This window comes from Pogona vitticeps, chromosome 1 (genome assembly GCF_051106095.1).
Source record: "Pogona vitticeps strain Pit_001003342236 chromosome 1, PviZW2.1, whole genome shotgun sequence".
Lineage (NCBI taxonomy): Eukaryota > Metazoa > Chordata > Lepidosauria > Squamata > Agamidae > Pogona > Pogona vitticeps.
In genome coordinates, this window is record NC_135783.1 from 168,673,076 (window position 1) to 168,691,953 (window position 18,878).

Sequence of the window (18,878 nt, forward strand, 5' to 3'; positions counted from 1 at the left end):
GTACAGAGTGAATGAAGACTAAACAACTTTTCCTTGAGCCTCATGGGAACAAGAAAGGAGGAGATTCCACCACGAGGGAGACGGAAGATGGATGCCAACATACAGGACTCGGCATGGACTCTCTAATTCAAAGGACAGTAAGCCTGAGTTTTTCCTATTGAGAAAGTTTACTTTGGATTTTCCAGAAGCCTGATGGAATGTTGTTTTGATGATGGACACTAGGACTTGTAGTTTGTTTTAAGATGTAGTTTTCCTGAAGCCGGAGGGGAGGTCTGCCCCCCCTTTCTTTTTGTTAGCTAGATGTTTTATTATTTTTGTTTGTTTCAGAGGAATTCTATCTCCTATCAATGTGGATGGGATTGTAAATTGTAAATATGCTTTGCTATGCTTTGCTTAAACTGATTTCTCTCAGAACTATATTTTTCTAATAAAAGTAAATATGCTTAAGAACCAGAAGTTAGCTTCTTGAATAGACACAAGCTGTTATAAATAATTGGCTTATCTAAATTGATGCATTTTACAAGGCCACGTATACTTAACGCTACCAATTTGGGTCCAACTGATTTATGAGTGCTAGAAGGATGGAATTCCCTGGTACTCATGTGTGTGGCTTGGTTCTCAATGAAATCGGTCAGACTTGGTGCCAGAGTAAATTTTAGCTACCCTAAGGCAAAACTTACGGACCCAGTTTGTCTGGTAAAGGAGCGATTTACTCTGAAACCTCTCTGCCCGTGGCTGAGAAATTTCTTAGGAAACTGACTTTGCTGACAACCCCATCTCATTCTAAGGAGGGGTCTACCAAGTAAAAGACATCCTCTAAACCTTAGTCAACATCACAGGTGAGTTGGCATCAGGAAAAAACTACAAAAAGAAAAATCGACCGTTAAGAAATCTAGGAGAGCTAAGCTGGTTCATCCCGATCCTCCTAGAGACGAACCCCCATCTCCAATCTTGGAGGAATCATCGGAGAGACGATGGAATCAAATTTGGAAAGGGATGAGGTGCATATCCCATTTGCACAGGCTCCGGCACCATCCATTAGCCCTCCCCTTTCAACAGGCAATTTGGGGACTGAACTTCCGTCCAGTCTGGCCACAGCCCATTCAAGCCCTGTATCAGGGTGGGCATCTGAGAGTGAGCCTTCAGAACTGAACACTCCTCCACAATCTCCTAGAAAAAGAAAGGAGAAAAGGAAACATACTTCGATGCCGACCGGTATGCCTCAACTTGGGCAATACTTTCCATTTCCATTTTTTCCAACATTCCAACAATTTGACATGGAAAACCTCTTTCCTTATTCAATACTGTTCCAAATGGAACATTACCAGAACCTATCTCAACACCTTCAATCCAAATCACCTCCATCTAAGAAGCATCAATCCCATAAAACAATTCCTGTTTCCACGTCGACATTGACATTCTCGAAGAAGCATTCGACACCGTCTTCTCATGTCGAGCAACCCAAGCATGCTAAGCACTCAGTTAAAGATAAGCGAGCCCTTAATGTCACGTCAAGCCACACGGGCCCATATACTGAAGCTCATCAAACATCTCACATGTTCCAATTCCCTACATAGCCTCAGCCTTCATTACAAGATGATATGCAGTCCTCATCTCCTTCATCTGATTCTGAGCCCGACATTGGCACGGACTCTTTGGAAGAATTGCCAGCCAGTATTCCAACGCCATCCCCTGATGCCATCGACAACCACCCATCTTCACCGTCAGAGGATTTTTCCTCATATGCCAATCTTATATCTCGTATGGCTGCTGCATTAAAACTTCCACTGGAAGAGCCTCCTTCGCCAGAAACTGACCTTATATTTGAAGACATTAACAGAGAAAGATTGCAACCTCTTAGTCTGGCTTTTATACCTTCTATGCTAAATCACATAAAGGGACAAAACACCTACAAACTTACAGATTTCCAGACATACAGAAAATATGTATCGTACACAAGGTCCCAATACTGAATTTTTGACCAAACATCCTAACCCCAATTCCATCATTGTAGAATCTAATCTATCTAAATCGAGAAGCAAATCTTCCATTTCATCAACCAACAAGGAGGGCAGAAAGATCAATGTCATGGCACACAGAATTTACTCATTGCAATCATTCCTGCTTCGGGTCTCCAACTATCAGGCGGCGACGGGCGCCTACCAACACCATTTATGGACTAAGATCTTACCAATTTTGGAGTCTGCCCCTGAGTCTATCAAGTTGGAGCTCATCAATACCCATAATGAAGCCACATCTCTGGCAAAACAGCAAAGAATTGTTGCCAGACATGCCACAGAGACCTTGGCATCATCCATCTTGATCCACAGACATGCTTGGTTGAGATCCAGCGGCTTGAATGATGGTGCTAAAGCCGGAATTGAAGAGCTTCCCTTTGATGGTTCTGGCCTTTTGTATCAAAAGACCGACTAGACAATGGAGAATCTCCATAAAATCAGAAAGACAGCAGACTCATATTCTAACTTGCAGTCCTTTTGTTCCTATAAACCTAAATACAGACAGACACAATACTACCAGCAACCATCTCAATGCTACCAGCCATATAGACAGTTTCGACCCCAACAACCAGACAGATCTTTCTTGGTCCAGGGACCCTCGACGTATTCCTCTCATCCACAGAACCAACAACAACAACGTCAACCTTTCCGTAAACCGCAAAAGAAGGGTAAGACCTACCAACATTACTAACACCTGCGTTTTTCCTCAGATCAGCCTTTATCCCCCATTTTGAATAAGATTACACTCTCACCTACCCTCGTGGAAATTCATTACTGCTGATTCCTGGGTCCTCAACATCATTTCATTGGGTTATTGCATAGAATTTGATTCCCTTCCACCATCAGGTGACCTAAAATTTACCCTATATTCCGAGACCCTCCATCAGGAGGTTACTACTCTCTTGAGTAAACATGCCACAATGCAAGTACCACCACAAGATTCTCTCAACGGCTTTTAATCAAGATACTTTACGGTACCCAAGAAGGATGGAGGCCTTTGCCCAATTCTTGATCTTAGGGACCTGAATAGTTTTATTCGACCTCAAAAATTCAGAATATTAACCTTTGACACCATTATCCCTCTTCTTTCACAGGGAGATTGGTTTGTGGTAATCGATCTGCAGGACACATATTTCCACATTTTATTCGTGCATCCCATCAAAGATTTCTCAGATTCCATTTCAACAATTCTGCCTACCAATTCTGCTCCCTACCATTTGGACTCTCGACAGCACCAAGAACATTCACAAAGTGTATGGCGCCAGTCGCAGCATACCTTCGGCTACAGGGTATACATGTCTACCCTTACATCGACAACTGGCTAATAGTAGCAAAATCTCGACACCATGCCATAAAATCAATGAACCTCGCACTCCACATGTTAAGAGAGCTCAGGCTCAACGTCAGTTTTGAAAAATCCCATCTAGAGCCGGTGCAAAGGGCCACTTACATAGGAGCCCTTCTCGACGCCATACAAGCAAGAGCATTCATACTGGCAGAGTGGATATAGAAGTTAAAGAAAGCAATTCGGCCATTCCGACCTCACACCTTTGTTCCAGCCCATCATGTTCTGCATCTCCTCGGGCTCATGGTGTCCATGGCATTGGTAATCCAACATGCCAGACTCAAACTCAGATAACTCTAGTCGTGGTACCTCTCTGTCTTGGACCCAATCAATGACCACCAGTCACTCAGACTGCAAGTAACACCAGAACTGGCAGATCAGCTCACCTGGTGAGTGTCCATGTCGAACCTCCAAATGGGACACCCGTTCAGATGTCTTCAACCAACAGTGCAAGTCACCACAGATGCCAGATCAAGATGGGGGACTCACTGCCTCCAACACAAGATTCATGGGCTATGGACGAAACAAGAGACATTGCTTCATATCAATCATCTAGAGCTCATGGCAATCACCCAAGCCTTTTGTGCCTTTTTGCTCCTCATAGAGGGACAAGTAGTCCCTCTACTGGCAACGGACAATACAACTGCCCTGTAAAATGTGAACAAGCAAGAAGGCACACACTCTTTATCTCTGCTTAATTTAGCCATCAACTTGTGGGAATGGTGCTACCCAATACCATATCTTCCCCATTGCAGTCCATATTTCCACAGACAACAACTATTTGGTGGATCATCTGAGTTGTCTAACATCAAGAACACACGAATGGTCCCTCAAGGACTCAATTTTTCGCCAACTTTGTCGAAGATGGGAAACACCCAGCATTGATGTCTTTGCTTCGAAGTCAAACAAGAAATGCGAGATATATTGCTCTCGGGCCGGAGCAGACATTGACTCCATCGGGGACACATTTGTGGTGAACTGATCAGAGAATCTGCTGTACCTCTTTCCACCAATACCACTAATCCAACAAACAGTTATTCAACTCCGTCACTTTTGGTCGAACGCAATCCTGATAGCTCCTTGGTGGCCGAGGCAGCCGTGGTTTACTTACCTGAGGTCGATGTCAATGGACACGTTCCGATGCCCTCTGGTTCCTGACCTTCTGACATTAGACAGAGGGATGGCCTACCATCTGGATTTAATGTCCCTGAACTTGACAGCCTGGAGGATACTCCTGCCTTGAAGTCTGTTCTGGATCGAGCTCGAAAGCCATCAACTTGAGTCCTATACAAAAACAAGTAGAAATATTTTATTGAATATACAACAGCAAATAACTTGATTGCCATACCTGTTCCTCTGATGACGTTACTTACGTTTTACCCCATCTTTTTGATTTCGGACTATCTCATTCAGCTTTAAAAGTTTATATACCAGCTATCGTCCACCAATTCTGCTTCTTCAAGACTTTTATCCTTTTATCCCATCCTACGGTTTAAAAATTTCTAAAAGGACTCAATAACATCCATCTTTCATGCCAGTGTATCATTCCCCAAAGCCCTCTCCAGATCGTCTTAAATGCATTAATGCGCCCACCATTTGAACCCATGTCCTCTTCAAATTTGAAACTACTTACTTTCAAAACAGAACTTCTTGTAGCTATTGCAAGCTTCATCTATCTCCGGGGAGATCAGACAAGCCGGGAATAAAGAGATTCTGGAGCTCAGTGAGTTCCTATGCAGCTAAGATGAGCCGAAACTCAGCCAGGCAACTGCACTGATCCTCTTCCTCAATTCTACCCCCTTTATTAAGGAAACAGAAAAAAACACAACACAAACCATGAGTTAGAACTCAGGTAAATTATGGCTCTGGTAGCAAATACGTGGCCAATTACTAGGTAGCAAAATAAGTATTCAAGCTATTCTGTTCAAGAGACCAAAACATTAGATCTTAAGCATTAGTGCTTTTATTAAGAAAACATAGTTTTAGATAGAATTCAGTTTATTGCAAAGTAAAGCATTTAGTAACATTTCCAACCAAGACATTAGAATACTCCACAAACTCCAGCTATAAAAATAAAATAAAGAAATGAATATTAATCTATAGGCAAGGCTAGGCCTTCCTTCTCTTAAAGAAAACTACATTCTTACATATCCAGGAATTCCATAGTCCATCAGGAACTGTAAAATCCATTATAGTCCATCAGGTCCATGTTGGGAAAAAGGCTCTTAATCCATTTTAGGGAAAAAGCTCCATTTTAGGAAAAAGGAAAAAGACTCTAGGAAAAAGACTCTAGGAAAAAGACTCTATCGTAGGAAAAGGCTCTTCTCTGTCTCAGCAACTCTCCATTTTACAACTTACGACTCCATTACCCCCCTTCTCCTTCTTCTCCAGGATAACCAATCAGGAACAAGTAAAAAGTGTCTTGTCCCGCCTTAATTTCACATGAGAGAATCTGCAGGTGTTATTTATGTTACTGAGTGGAATGTTATGACTCCAAAAGTTCTTCTCTTCTGCCTCCTTGTAACCAGATAAGGACTGTGAGCTAGGGAGACGAAAACAGCATCTTGAAATTTCTTTCACAGACACAGACATTGATTCAAAATGGATGCCATGAAGACAATTACATGACTACATAACCCATTCTAAGAAACACACTATAGCTTCAAAAACACATATTATTACAGCTATAACCTTGGCTAAGAGAGCTAGTGAACCCACCACTCTCAGGTCTGATCCACCTTTTATTCAGTTCCACCCTGATAAAGTGACTTTGTACTTTGATGTTTACTTTCTACCGAATATTGTATCAGATTTCCATAAAAATCAACCCATTGTTCCACTGTCATTCTTCAAATCACCTTCATCTCCTCTAGAGCACATGCTCTACAATATTGACGTGAGGCAATCACTGGCATTCTACTTGGACATAACTAAGAGCTTTAGAATAGCCAACAGGTTCTTTGTATGTTTCCACGGTCCAAGGGAGGTCCAGCTTCATCTCAGTGTATCTGAGCCAGACCATATCTCTGGCTTACCAACTGTCAGGCAAGTCACCGCCTGAACAGTTAAAAGCTCACTCCACCAGAGCATTGTCCACTTCTATTGCTTTTCAGTGTGGGACTGAGATTCCTCACATCTGCTGTGCTGCAACATGGTCCACAAGGTTCGCCCTTCGTGAAGCACTACCAGCTAGATGTGAGAGCACGCCATGATGCTGGTTTTGGCAGAGCTGTGTTGGCATCCTTCCTACCGTGACGTCCCACCTGCCAGTAAGTGAAGCTTGCTAGTCACCCATATGTGTGTATTCACAGAGGCCACGAAGAAGAAAGAAAGGTTACTTACCTGTAACCATGGTTCTTCTAGTGGTCCTCTATGAATTCACACTGCCCACCCATCCTCCCCTCTGTCTGTCACGGGTGTCTTATTTATACCATACTTTTATGCCCAGCGGACAAATTATAGGAACTGAGGGGAATCGTGAGTGGGAAGAGCATGTGCCTCATAGGGGATCATGCCATAAAATTGCTACTTTTAGCTCTAGAATCTTCCGAGAACATCAGTGCAGGTGCAGACAAGACCCATATGTGTAAATTCACAGAGGACCACTAGAAGAACCATGGTTGCAGGTAGGTAACCTCTCTTTTCTTCTCATGTTTAAGGTTTTAAAATGTGGAATTATTAGGCTAGAGATCTGCTAGTTCCAGCTGGCATTGCTCAGGCAGAACTCTGCTCATTGGAGAGAAACATTAGTCAATTCTGATTTTATCTGTTCTTGAGTAATCAGTTTATACTGAATAACAGAAGTGTTTTTAGCTGACCAAAAGACTATGGATTATCTTTCCACAGAATATTCACTATTATTTATCTCCATTTCTGCTGCTCTAGCATGTTCACTGAAACATGTTGACAACTTGACAGGCCTGTGAAGAAAAGGAGGTATCAGTAAGAGATAAGCTAAACAGATCCTTTTTTTGCTTTGTTCTGTCAGGAATATTATTTTTCTTATACAGGAGCTGAGACAGAAGTGATGACAGTTCACTTTTTTTGTTTTTCTTCCACTGGATAATAAACCTTCTAATTTTCTTACAGAATTTGTCTTCCAAAATTATTTTGGACCATGGTCCTTTGCCAAGCTTTATCAAAATCACATATGATTCCTTCTGCCCTATGAATATGCACAATAAGAATAAGCCAAGAGGAGAATGTGACAACGTGAAGAAAAATGATGAGGTAGGAGAAGACTAATTGATTCAATTATGTTTACAACTGTTATGACAGCATAATTATAATGATAATGATCACAACGTTATTATCATTATTTTATCAGTTAAATTCACATCCTACTTTTTCCTCAAATAAACCTAAGCCAACAGACTCAAACTGCTGTTTCAACAGATCACAGTGCAAGTTGTCTGACCTTCTTGGTGCTCACAACTGAAGGTATTCAAACCCACCATGTAAGCTGTATCAGTAACAGGAAATGCTGTCAAAAGAGTAATTACTGCTTCTGCAGTGAGTGCAGTTGGTAATCCAGTCTTGCTATGCTAGGAGGCCTTTTGACTCCATCAGCATATGGGATAGGATCTCAGCTTTGGCTCTCCTTATTCCCAATTTGTCTGCCCTGCAACCCTATGAAGTAGGTCATGCTGAAGAAAAAGGACTAAACAGAAGTCACCTGGTATATTTCATTGGTCAGGGAGGACTTGAACTTCAGTCTCTCAAATCCCAGTCCAACATCTGACTGTTACTCCAAATGCAAAGAAAAGGCCAATTTGCATTTATCAGGAGGTACTCCACTTATGAGAAGACTCTTAATTCTTTTGCTACTTTACCTTCCCCAAAGCTTCCAAAGATACAACCAGTTTAAGTCTGTCACAGTTTACTTTGAACAGAAAGCATGCTGTACTTCATTGAGAATTTTTCCCATTCAAACAATGCAGTAAATACATAAAATGACCCCCCTTAATAATTATGTTTAATTACTCTCATTGATTTTCTTTAAACAAGCCTTAAATCTTGCTTTTAAAAATATATATGCTTTTAATTCACTACTTTTCTGTCTTGTGTTCTATAGCTAAAGAATCTTGTAAGTGGTATTAATAATATCTCATAAGTGACATTAATTTATAAGTGGTATTAAATGTTTTGTTTTTATATTACTGGTATGTTGCATTTCTAAAATTTTTATATAAATCTTGTAAACTGCCTGGAAAAGTGGGAAATAAATAAATTAATCTTCATGAACACAGTGATAATAAGATTGTTCCTGTGAAAGGTCAGTTCTTTGAAAGATGTCCCTTGTGTGTTTTTATATTGCCCTACGGTACAACATAGGCACCTGGTGCAGAGTTGGGTACCTGCCTATGGAACCAGAGGGTGAGAGTTTGTGCTTCCCTGCAGAAAGTAGGTTTATGTAGCCTTAGGCAAGCTGCACAGTCCCAGGACACTCCAGAAGACAGGAATGGCAAAATACTTACGAATACTCTATATCTAAAGAAACCAGAGAAGGGTCACCATGTCAGAATGGAATTGACAATATATAATTATTAATTATGGCACAATCACCTGAAAGAGAAGGTCAAGCCTTTCTGATATGGCTGATTTTTATATAGACTGGATATTAAATGGGAGCAGGGGGTTACACACTACCAGTCCATCTCAATATTCAGTCTTCCTGTTTTTCTGCTATCTTCCACCTTTCCCAGCATTGTTGTCCTTGTAAGCTTGTACAGTTCTCCTAAGAGAATCTGACAGCCTGGAATAGAGAGGTTCCAGAGTCCAGCGTACCCCTGTTTAGGATGAGATGAGTCCTTGTCTCACCCAGGCTGAATCACTGGCCCTCCTTTCCCAAGTCTATCCCCAATTAAAAACCATTGAGAAACCAAAATATTACCATGAGTCTTAGAGTCACTTAGATCTCTCAGAACTTAGGAAAATATTGGACTCAAGGTAGCTGAGATCGTGGCCTAAAGAATTTAATTAAATATGGTAGCAGGTTGTCTGTTCAAGAGACCAAACAAAAGTTCTTAAGTATAATTGTTTTATTAGAAAAATAAAGATTTAAAAGAGTTCAGTTTATTGCAAAAGCATAGCAAATAAAATCATTTCCATCTCTAAGCAATCAGAAACTTAGGAAACGCCAGCTAGAAAAATCAAACAATAAAATAACTATCTAAGAAAAAATAGGTAAGGCATAGCCCCCCCCCCCATTTTATTCTCTTACTAAGAACTACATCCTAACAGATTTCTGGAAACTCCAAAGTCCATTCAAAAATCCATAATCCAAGGTAAAGTCCAAAAACTCATAAAGTCCCTCTAAAAATCCATAAACCAAAAAAAGTCTCTCTTCTCTCTCTCAGCAATCCTCCATTTTCTTCTCTCGTGCTGGAAACCCCCCTCCTTCCTCTTCACTGCTGATCACCAATCAGGACGAAGGAAAAGTTTTCTCTCTCCGCCTTTCTTTCTCATGGAACTGCAGGTGTTATTTACTTTCTTTGCAGGAATGTTTTGACTCCAGCGATTCTTCCGCTGTGGTCGCCTAGCTACGAGATAGCACACTAGCTAGCTGTGGAGAAAATATCATCTAGATGCTTCTAGTAAAAATGACACAGACTCAAGATGGATTCCTTCTACATAATTCCATGACTACAAATCCCATTTAGGAATTACTTTCTAGCTTCAGTAACCTATATCATAACAGTCCTTTCCAGAGAATCCTGCCTTCTCATGATATGCCCCAAATAGTACAGCTTCAGTTTCAACATTTGCCTCCAGAAGTAGTTCAGGCTTGATTTGCTGTAGGACCCACTTGTTTGCTTTTCTGGCCATCCAGGGTATCCACAAAGCTCTCCTCCAGCACTACATTTCAAACGAAACACCTTTTTCCCCTGTCAACTTTCTTTACTGTCCAACCTTCACACTCATACATAGTGATTTGAAGTGTGTGGATGATCTTGGTCTTCAGTGACACACCCTTACATTCCTTCATTGCTGCCCTTCCTGGTCTCAGTCTTCTTCTGATTTCTTGGCTGCAGTCTCCATTTCGATTGATGATTGAATCAAGGTATACAAGATATGTAACTATTATATCTCACCTCATATTTTATGTGAGCTAATCAGTGTGGTGTAGTGGATGGAGTGATGGACTAAGATTCAGGACACCTGGGTTCAAATCCCTGCTCAGCCATGGCAACTCACTGGGGGAGTAGAACTGGTAAAATCTCTCTTTAAATACCTCACATACCTTGAAATACCTGTTAGAGTTGCTATAAGGTGGTTCCAACTTGACAATACTTAACAACAACATATCTTATGACATCAGGGCAGAGTATAACAATGAAAACAATACAAGAACAATTCAATTTTAAAATATTTAAAATATTCAGAGTATTAATATATTAAAACCACAAAACAATGAAGAAGCTTTCGCACACTGTTAAAGCCATGATCCTTAAATCCTCAAAGGCCTTGATAAATAACCATGTTTCAATTTGGTGCCAAAATGAGGTTAATGTTGGCACCAGTCAAACCTCTACATCGGAGAAAGCTCTCCCCCATATCTCTGCATAGTGCATTGCTCTCTATGGTGGGACATGGAGGACCCCTCCCCAAGCAGATCTTAGTGACTGGGCAGGTACATATAGGGAGAGGCATTCCCTCAAGTGTGCTGGTCCTAAGCCTTTTAGAGCTTTATAAGTTTATCATCACCTTGAACTTGGGCCAAAAGAGTATTGGCAGCCAGTGCAATTCTTCTTTAGAACCAGTGTTGTATGGGCTCTGAAAACTATTCCAGCTAGCACTGCACTTGCTGCTACATGTTTTATATTCAAGACATGTCCTATGTAAATTGTGATACTGTATTCTGACCAGGAGATTGCCAGTACACAAATCACTGTAGCCAGATGTACCTCCCCAAGAATGGTCACAATTTGCAGACCAACTGAAGATGTGTCATCCGCTTCCTAGAAAAAAGGATTAAAGATGTATAACACTGCTTTACAGAACTGTTCTATGCATCAATTTGTAGCATTTTAGACTGTCTATTGACTGCAGTATTAATCTTTTACTTAGCAGTTATTCCTTAGGACAGACAATACACTGGCCATGACACATGTAACACTAAATCATGATTTTAGTGCTATGTGCAAAAGTGTGAAGCATTAGATTCATACAATCCCACCTTCCTTCCTCTTGAGGGTACAACCAGGCCAAGTTATCGTTCCATACTGATGACTGTTCCGTGTAACATATCATTGTAATTGTATGATTTACACATCCATGTCTCTTTTAGTTGAGGATGCTTCATTTCAACTGTCCACACAGTGACTTTTCTAATTATTTTTAAGATTTATTGAGAATGAATTAGTCATGAATTTACTTTCTTCCAGATTACATTCCAAGTGAAAATTACAGCAACGGAGTGCATTGAAAACCAGACTCTTACTATCCAGCCTCTTGGTTTCACGGATTCCCTCACTGTGTATATGCGCAGTCGGTGCAATTGTGAATGTGATGAAAAAATATCAAGCAGTTCTGACTGTAGTGGACAAGGAAAACTAGACTGTGGTATCTGCAGGTAATAAAATTAACTTTTGCATATGCAATTTTGCAAAAAAAAATGCAACCATTATTTATTTATTTATTTATTTATTTATTTATTTATTTATTTATTTATTTATTTATTTATTTAATTTATATCCCGCCTATCTAGTCGTGGTGGACTACTCATTATCACTCTCCAAAGGCTTAAACATATTGTGTGTATATTTTTAGCTTTATGTAGCCTGCCAAGTAGAAGCCACAGAATACACTTGTGTAAACACAACTGCCAATTATTGACTGTAGATATATATCTCAAAAAAGTAACATGTAAATTTTGCCAGACTCTTGGGATAAGGTAGAGTGAGGATCAAAATGAAAAGCTGAAGAAAAGGTTATCAATTTACAAACTTGGAGCCTGTTCCCACTGCAGAACAAGCCAGCAGAGGGATTATTTTTTAAAATTCAGGCTAAAGTCAAGGCAAGCAAGCAGGTGGAAGTGCACTAGCTTTTTTCTTAAATTCCTGTTATATGGTATAATGCTGTATCAGATAACAAGAATTTTTTAAATGGATTTGGTATTCATATATGTGGAATCACATCCGCCCCAAAATAAACAGACCTCTTGACAGAGGAGCAGAAAAACTCGCTCCCCTGCCACAGTGTTCCACATGTGTACATACCTTGTGTGTGCTTCAAAATTTAAGTATACATTTTAGGAGAACCCAGTAAAAAAGCAAGTTTTATTGTCAATAGCATTAAACCCTAAGTGTGTGCAAGTTTAAGCAGCAATGATTTTTTCTGTTTAGATAAACCTGGATCATTCTTTCTTTGGACATTGACATCTAATGTTGGGTACAGGCCTCCCTGTTTTGCTTGCGGCAAACTGCTGTTTTATGCTATTCTAATTCATTCTAGTCATCATCATCCATTATCATCATCCATCTAGTTTGTGGTCTTCCTGTGCTCCTCCTTCCAATCCAAGATTACTATTGATGCCTTTCTTTACTCCATCATCCAGCTACTCGTCCCATAGTGCAGCCTGCCCATCTCTTTTTTCATTTCTAGACTCAATCCATCAGTTACCTGCACTTTACCTATCTTTAAATTATGTATATTTTTTCTACCTCATCTTATACGATAGGTTGCTACATTAGTTCCCTAATCACATTTTGAAATTATCACCTAAATTTTAAATCTATATACATGTCTATCTTAGCCATTGGAACATTTTCTCCTATATACAATTTAGTATCATTTTTTTTTGGAAAACATGAATTTTATCCTTTATTAGGTTACACTTTTCCCCATTCTCATCCTTAACCACGCCAATTAAGTGTTTTTCTTTTTTGGTTGAGTGGCCCTAGTCAGCAGTTTTGAATTTTTATTTTATGTTACTTTTTAATTTAAAATATTTTACCCACCTTTCTCCTTAAAAGGACACAAGGCAGCTTACATTATTAAAAGACAATATTTAAAGCTGAAAACAAGCTAATTTTATTTGTTGACACCTTCTATTTTTTGACACATTTCCGCAAAAATACTATATCTACATTATCTTTGTTTAACAATGTTTCAAATTTTTTCTTTGTAACAATATTCTCTAAGCCTTTTACATTCTATGTTATAACTTTAGTTTTTTAATCATTCTTATACATACCATATCTCTTCCTTGTTCCCATCTTGTGATGCACCCAAAACAAAAATAAAAACACACACGCACGCACAAAGCAACTTTAACTCCCCCCACACCCAATTTTACCACCATTACAGTCACAACTCTTTTTCCATTCCTTCCTTCCTGGAAGGAATTATTACTTAATGTCCAGATCATTACTTAATGTCAGTGAGTGTCAGTCCAAGCCTCTAGGTGAACAAAATCAAATTCATGCAGCCTCTTATCTCTTAATATAACTGTGCCTACTACATCTTGTATGTGTTCTATCCTGTCAAGTTGGAACTGACTTATGGTGACCCTAATAGGGCTTTCAAGGTCAGTGATGTGGTGTACTGGACCCCCTAAAGGGCCACCTGCACTTGGTCAGGGAGTCCGACAGGCCGCTTACCTACCACCTTTGTGCTGGGGCAAGTCCTAAGACCTCAGCAGTGTGTAGCGTAAGCCCTTTGAACAAGTCTGACCTCAAAAGAACACTTTATACTTAACCAATACTTTGCAAGTACAGACACATGGGCTTTGTGATTCCTTAGAACTCACTAAAGCTCAGTTAGGTAGGACTCTTAAATGATAGCTAGTTTGTGGCCCTCTCCACCTCCTGGATTTAGCCAGACCCTGTTGTTTAAGAGATCAGTCCTTTTGTAGAATTTTTATAATTAATTTTTATTAGAAAAATAGAGTTTCATTTAAATCAGTTTGTATTGCACAAGCTTTAGCATCAAGAACATATTCAAAGATCATTGCAGTTAAATAAAATAACTATTTCCCATTAAAATAACAAACACTAATCAGCTAACTAAGGTGGGCTATAGTGGGCTAGCCCCACCTCCTTCTTTCTCCTTACTTACATTCTCTCTCCTTCCTGGAATCGAATCCAGATCAGAACAACACTCAAAGCTCTATTCCGCATTCAGTCTTGAATGAATTGAATTATATTATTTTTCCACATAACCCATCATCCATTTTCTACCTTCTCTAACTCCTCCCTTCTTCTGGCTGTTAACCAATTAGCCTCCTTCCTCCTTCCCTTATTCCCATGAGAGTCCAGTTCTTGTTTATCTCTTCTCCAATTAGCTCAGAATGTTGAGTCTTCCATGGGCCTCTCAATTTGGCCTTCATCGCTATCTCGAACCAGGCTGTAACGGTCCTCGGGAAAACACTCTCATGGCACTTAGAAAAACACATTCCAATGTCTCTCAAATCATCTTCACACAGAACCTGACTGCATCTTACATTTCTCTGACTATATATCCCATCATCATGACAAGTGAAATATTTACAGAGTGGTTTTACCAGTTCCAGCCCCACACCCTTGCATTTCCATGACCAGGTGGAAATTTGATCCCTGTTCTGCAAAGTCTTATTGATCACTCTATCCACTACACCACACTGGAAATCTACTACATCTTAAGTTTACTTAAATTTAATATATATAAAATACCCCAGTCAAACTCCTTTTGTGAATCAGTTTGTCTGTCTTGCACGGGGCAATATAAATTAAAGAGTATTCACAAGAAGGGAGGTTTATACAAGGTTTGTAGTATTCCTTGGGGACACACTGGATTTTATCCCTTTTGAAAAATATGCCAGCTGTGAAGAACACAGTTTTCTGACCACCCCACCATCACAATCTATAAAGTTCTATAGGACTCCTAGGGAGGTTCAGGTTTCAGGTTATCTGATCTGACAGTTCAGGCAATCAGATAATGCAGGTTGCTCACTTTCTGGCATTACTCATCAAGTTGTTCATCAAGCCTTCGGGAGGTATGTTTTTTCCTGAATGAAAGGTAGATAAGCAGTTACCCAGCAAAATAAAGGTGGCATACATTGTCTGCAGTGGCACTGCTTGAACTACAAAAGGGTTGTTTCTCAGCAGCCCTAATTCTGAAACTATCTTTTTTCATGCCAGATGCTTTACAGGCTTTATTGGAAAAAACTGTGATTGTAAAACAGGAGGCAAATCTAGCAAGGAACTGGAAAAGAGCTGCCGAAAAGACAATGCCTCAGTTATCTGCTCTGGTCAAGGGGACTGTGTGTGTGGACAGTGTGTTTGCCACACCAGTGATGATCCCAAGAAGCATATTTATGGTACCTTCTGTGACTGTGACAATATGAATTGTGAACTTCACAATGGTCAGCTATGTGGAGGGGAAGGTAAGTTACTGATGATGAATGAAGGACACAAAGATATTGTGTTTACTTCTCCTGGCTTCCTTCTGTCGTTCTTCTGCTATAGTCTTTTAAAGAGTATTACTTCAGTTCTACACTTCTACACTGCATTTCTGACAAAACTGTTTGTATAACTGTCTTACCCTGGTTATAATCTGGAAATAAGACAGCAGAGATCAACAAGACTGGTTTTCACGTAAAGATTTGCTGTCTAGGTGTGAATAGTACCGAATAAATAGTGACTATTCCAATATATTTTCTTGATTTGCATCTTACAAAAGTTCTTTCAAAAGTTCTTTAAGAGTCATTCAAGCATTTCACAAATGATTCTGACATTGGCTTTTTAGTCTGGACGGTGTGACTTGTGAATGCTAACAAATTAAAGTAAAGAGCTCTCTTCTGCTTCTAGCTCTACTTTGCGTTTTGGCAAATATCAGCCATACCTCTGAAATGCAGATGTAATAAATGTTTTTTGTCTTAAACTCTTCCCTTACCAGCACAAGGTCGTTGTGATTGTGGAAAATGTAAATGTAAACCTGGCTTTGATGGCAGTGCTTGCCAATGCAAGTCTTCAACAGATAATTGTCTGAATGACAATGGAAATGTATGCAGTCTCCGTGGGAAATGCCAGTGCAACACTTGCCACTGTAACTCAGGCTACCAGCCACCATTATGTGTGGAATGCCCAAGCTGCCCATCTCCCTGCAGCAGATACATGTAAGTAATGTGAGAGAACCAGACCCCTCTGCTTGTCCACCCATAGCTTTTCTACCCCTAACATTCCTGCAACAGGAAGAACTCAGTCTTGTAGACAGAACAGCATATTTACTAAGAGAAGGATGGGGCAGGGAAGCGGATTCTTTGCTCTGCTTCTTTGTAGTGGCCTCTGTGAATGCACACAAATGGGTTTGTTCTGCACCTGCGCAGGACGTTCGGAACATTGTAGAGCTTAGGGGAAAAATATATATAGTTCCCCCCTCCAGGGTGCTAGCTCTGCCTCCTCAACCTTCCTTTCAGTTCCCTTTTTTCCGCCGTTCGGGTAAGACGTTTGGGAACAACAGCAAGCAAGGAAAGTATTACTAGCATACAGTGGTGCCTCACTTAGCAACGTTAATCTGTTCCGGAAATACTGTCGCTAAGTGATTTCACTGCTAAGCGAAAAGAAAAAGCCCATAGAAACGCATTAAAACGCGATTAATGCGTTCCTATGGGCTAAAAACTCACCTTTAAGTGAAGATCCTCCATAGGGGCGGCCATTTCTGGTTCCTCTTAAGCGAGGTATCCATCCCAGAAAACAGCGGGCGGCCATTTTGAAACCGCCGATCAGCTGTTTAAAAAGCATTGCTTTGCTATGATTGGTTCCCCAAGCAGGGAACCGATCATGGCAAAGCAAAATTCGTCCACCACCAGCCAGCCAGCCAGCCCCGGGCGAGCGAGCCTTTCCAGGGCCGGCCCCGCAGACAGGGCATTGGCTGCCCATGGTGCTCGGCTCCGGCCTCTGCCTCCACCCCCCTCCTGCCCAACTATACTTACCTTCATTTTACATCTCTTTAATCTTGGACTTGCGCACTCCACTATTAAAGTATATATCTCCACGATAGTGGCTTACCAACCTCCTGGATCCCGCTCCGCTAAGCTTTTTTCTCACCCCACTCTCAAAAGATTTCTTAAAGGTCTGCAAAACATCAGGCCTCCATCTCAATGAATCATACTTCAGTGGTCACTTCAACTCGTCCTTGAAGTTCTTACAAAACCACCATTTGAGCCTATGACAACCTGTAGCAACAAATTGCTATCTCTCAAGACCGCCTTTCTCGTGGTGATAACGTCTGCAAGAAGAGCTAGCGAGCTATCTGCTCTCAGATCAGACTCCCCATATCTCTAAATGCACCCTCATAAGGTTACTCTGTACCCAGATGTATCTTTTCTACCCAAGATGTTATCAGAGTTCCACTTAAATCAACATATACTTCCAACATTGTTTCCATCCACACTGATTGAGCGTAAGCTCCATACACTGGACGTTAGACGGGCCCTCGCCTTCTTCCTTGATAGGACTAAGCATTCCAGATGCTCCTTTCATCTATTCCAATGCTACCACGGACTCAACAGGGGTGTGTCTGCTTCTCCACAGACTATATCTAGGTGGATAATACAGACAATACAGTTAGCATACCAGCTTGCAGGCATGTCAATACCGGATCATTTGAAAGCACACTCTACACGAGCACTCTCTACATCAGCCACTCTCCACAGAGGCATACAGATACAGAACATCTGTAAAACGGCTACCTGGTCCAATCCTCTGATATTTATGAAGCACTACCACCTCGACTTCAGAGCCAAGCATGATGCTGCTTTTGGAAGGGCGATACTGTCATCCTTGCTACCGTGACAGCCCTCTATCTAGTGAGTAAGCTTACTATTCACCCATTTGTGTGCATTCACAGAGGCCACTACGAAGAAAATTAGATTACCTACCTGTAACCCTGGTTTTTCTAGTGGACCTCTGTGAATTCACACATCCCTCTCTTCCTTCCCTCTGTCCATCACATTCACTTAGTGTTGATACCTGCTCTTGGTACCAGCAGATACAGGGAACTGAAAGGAAGGTTGAGGAGTCGGAGCTAGCACCCTGGGGGGGGGGGGGGAAACTAAATTGTTCCTTTTTTTCCTAAGCTCTAGAATGTTCCGAACATCCTGCGCAGGTGCAGAACAAACACATTTGTGTGAATTCACGGTGGTCCACTAGAAGAACCATGGTTACAGGTAGGTAACCTAACTTTTCTTGATTTCCTACTTTTTAACCAAAAATCTCAGATGCTGTGGTTTTATGTAAAGTTACCATAAATTTTTAGGAAATAAAATTTGCTACTTTTCTTTAAAGTTAGCAGATGAAACGTGCCATTGAGTTAACATAATGGGGAGAGATAGTTCATTTGAAGATGAGCATGAATATTGCTAGATATGAATATAAATGTAGATAACACACAACCAGAGTTGTTGGCCTTCTGCTGAGTAGGCCCAGCCCAGAAAAAAATGTACCACACACACAACTAGAAGGAAAACAGGTCACAGCTTCACTGATTACTGCAACAGTTCACTTGACCTAGCATTAGGACTGGATCCAGTT

At 40.7% G+C, this 18,878-nt stretch overlaps 1 protein-coding gene across 4 annotated transcripts in view; it reads left to right on the forward strand.

The window, feature by feature from the left end:
- Positions 1-18,878, forward strand: part of ITGB2 (integrin subunit beta 2) — a 98,883-nt gene that overhangs the window by 51,826 nt on the left and 28,179 nt on the right. For all 4 annotated transcript variants that reach the window (XM_020809213.3, XM_072994750.2, XM_020809218.3 and 1 more), the window contains 4 exons: positions 7,453-7,593; positions 11,751-11,938; positions 15,486-15,730; positions 16,243-16,462. In XM_020809213.3, the coding sequence (XP_020664872.1) occupies positions 7,453-7,593; positions 11,751-11,938; positions 15,486-15,730; positions 16,243-16,462 (794 nt within the window). The remainder of the gene's footprint in view (positions 1-7,452; positions 7,594-11,750; positions 11,939-15,485; positions 15,731-16,242; positions 16,463-18,878) is intronic.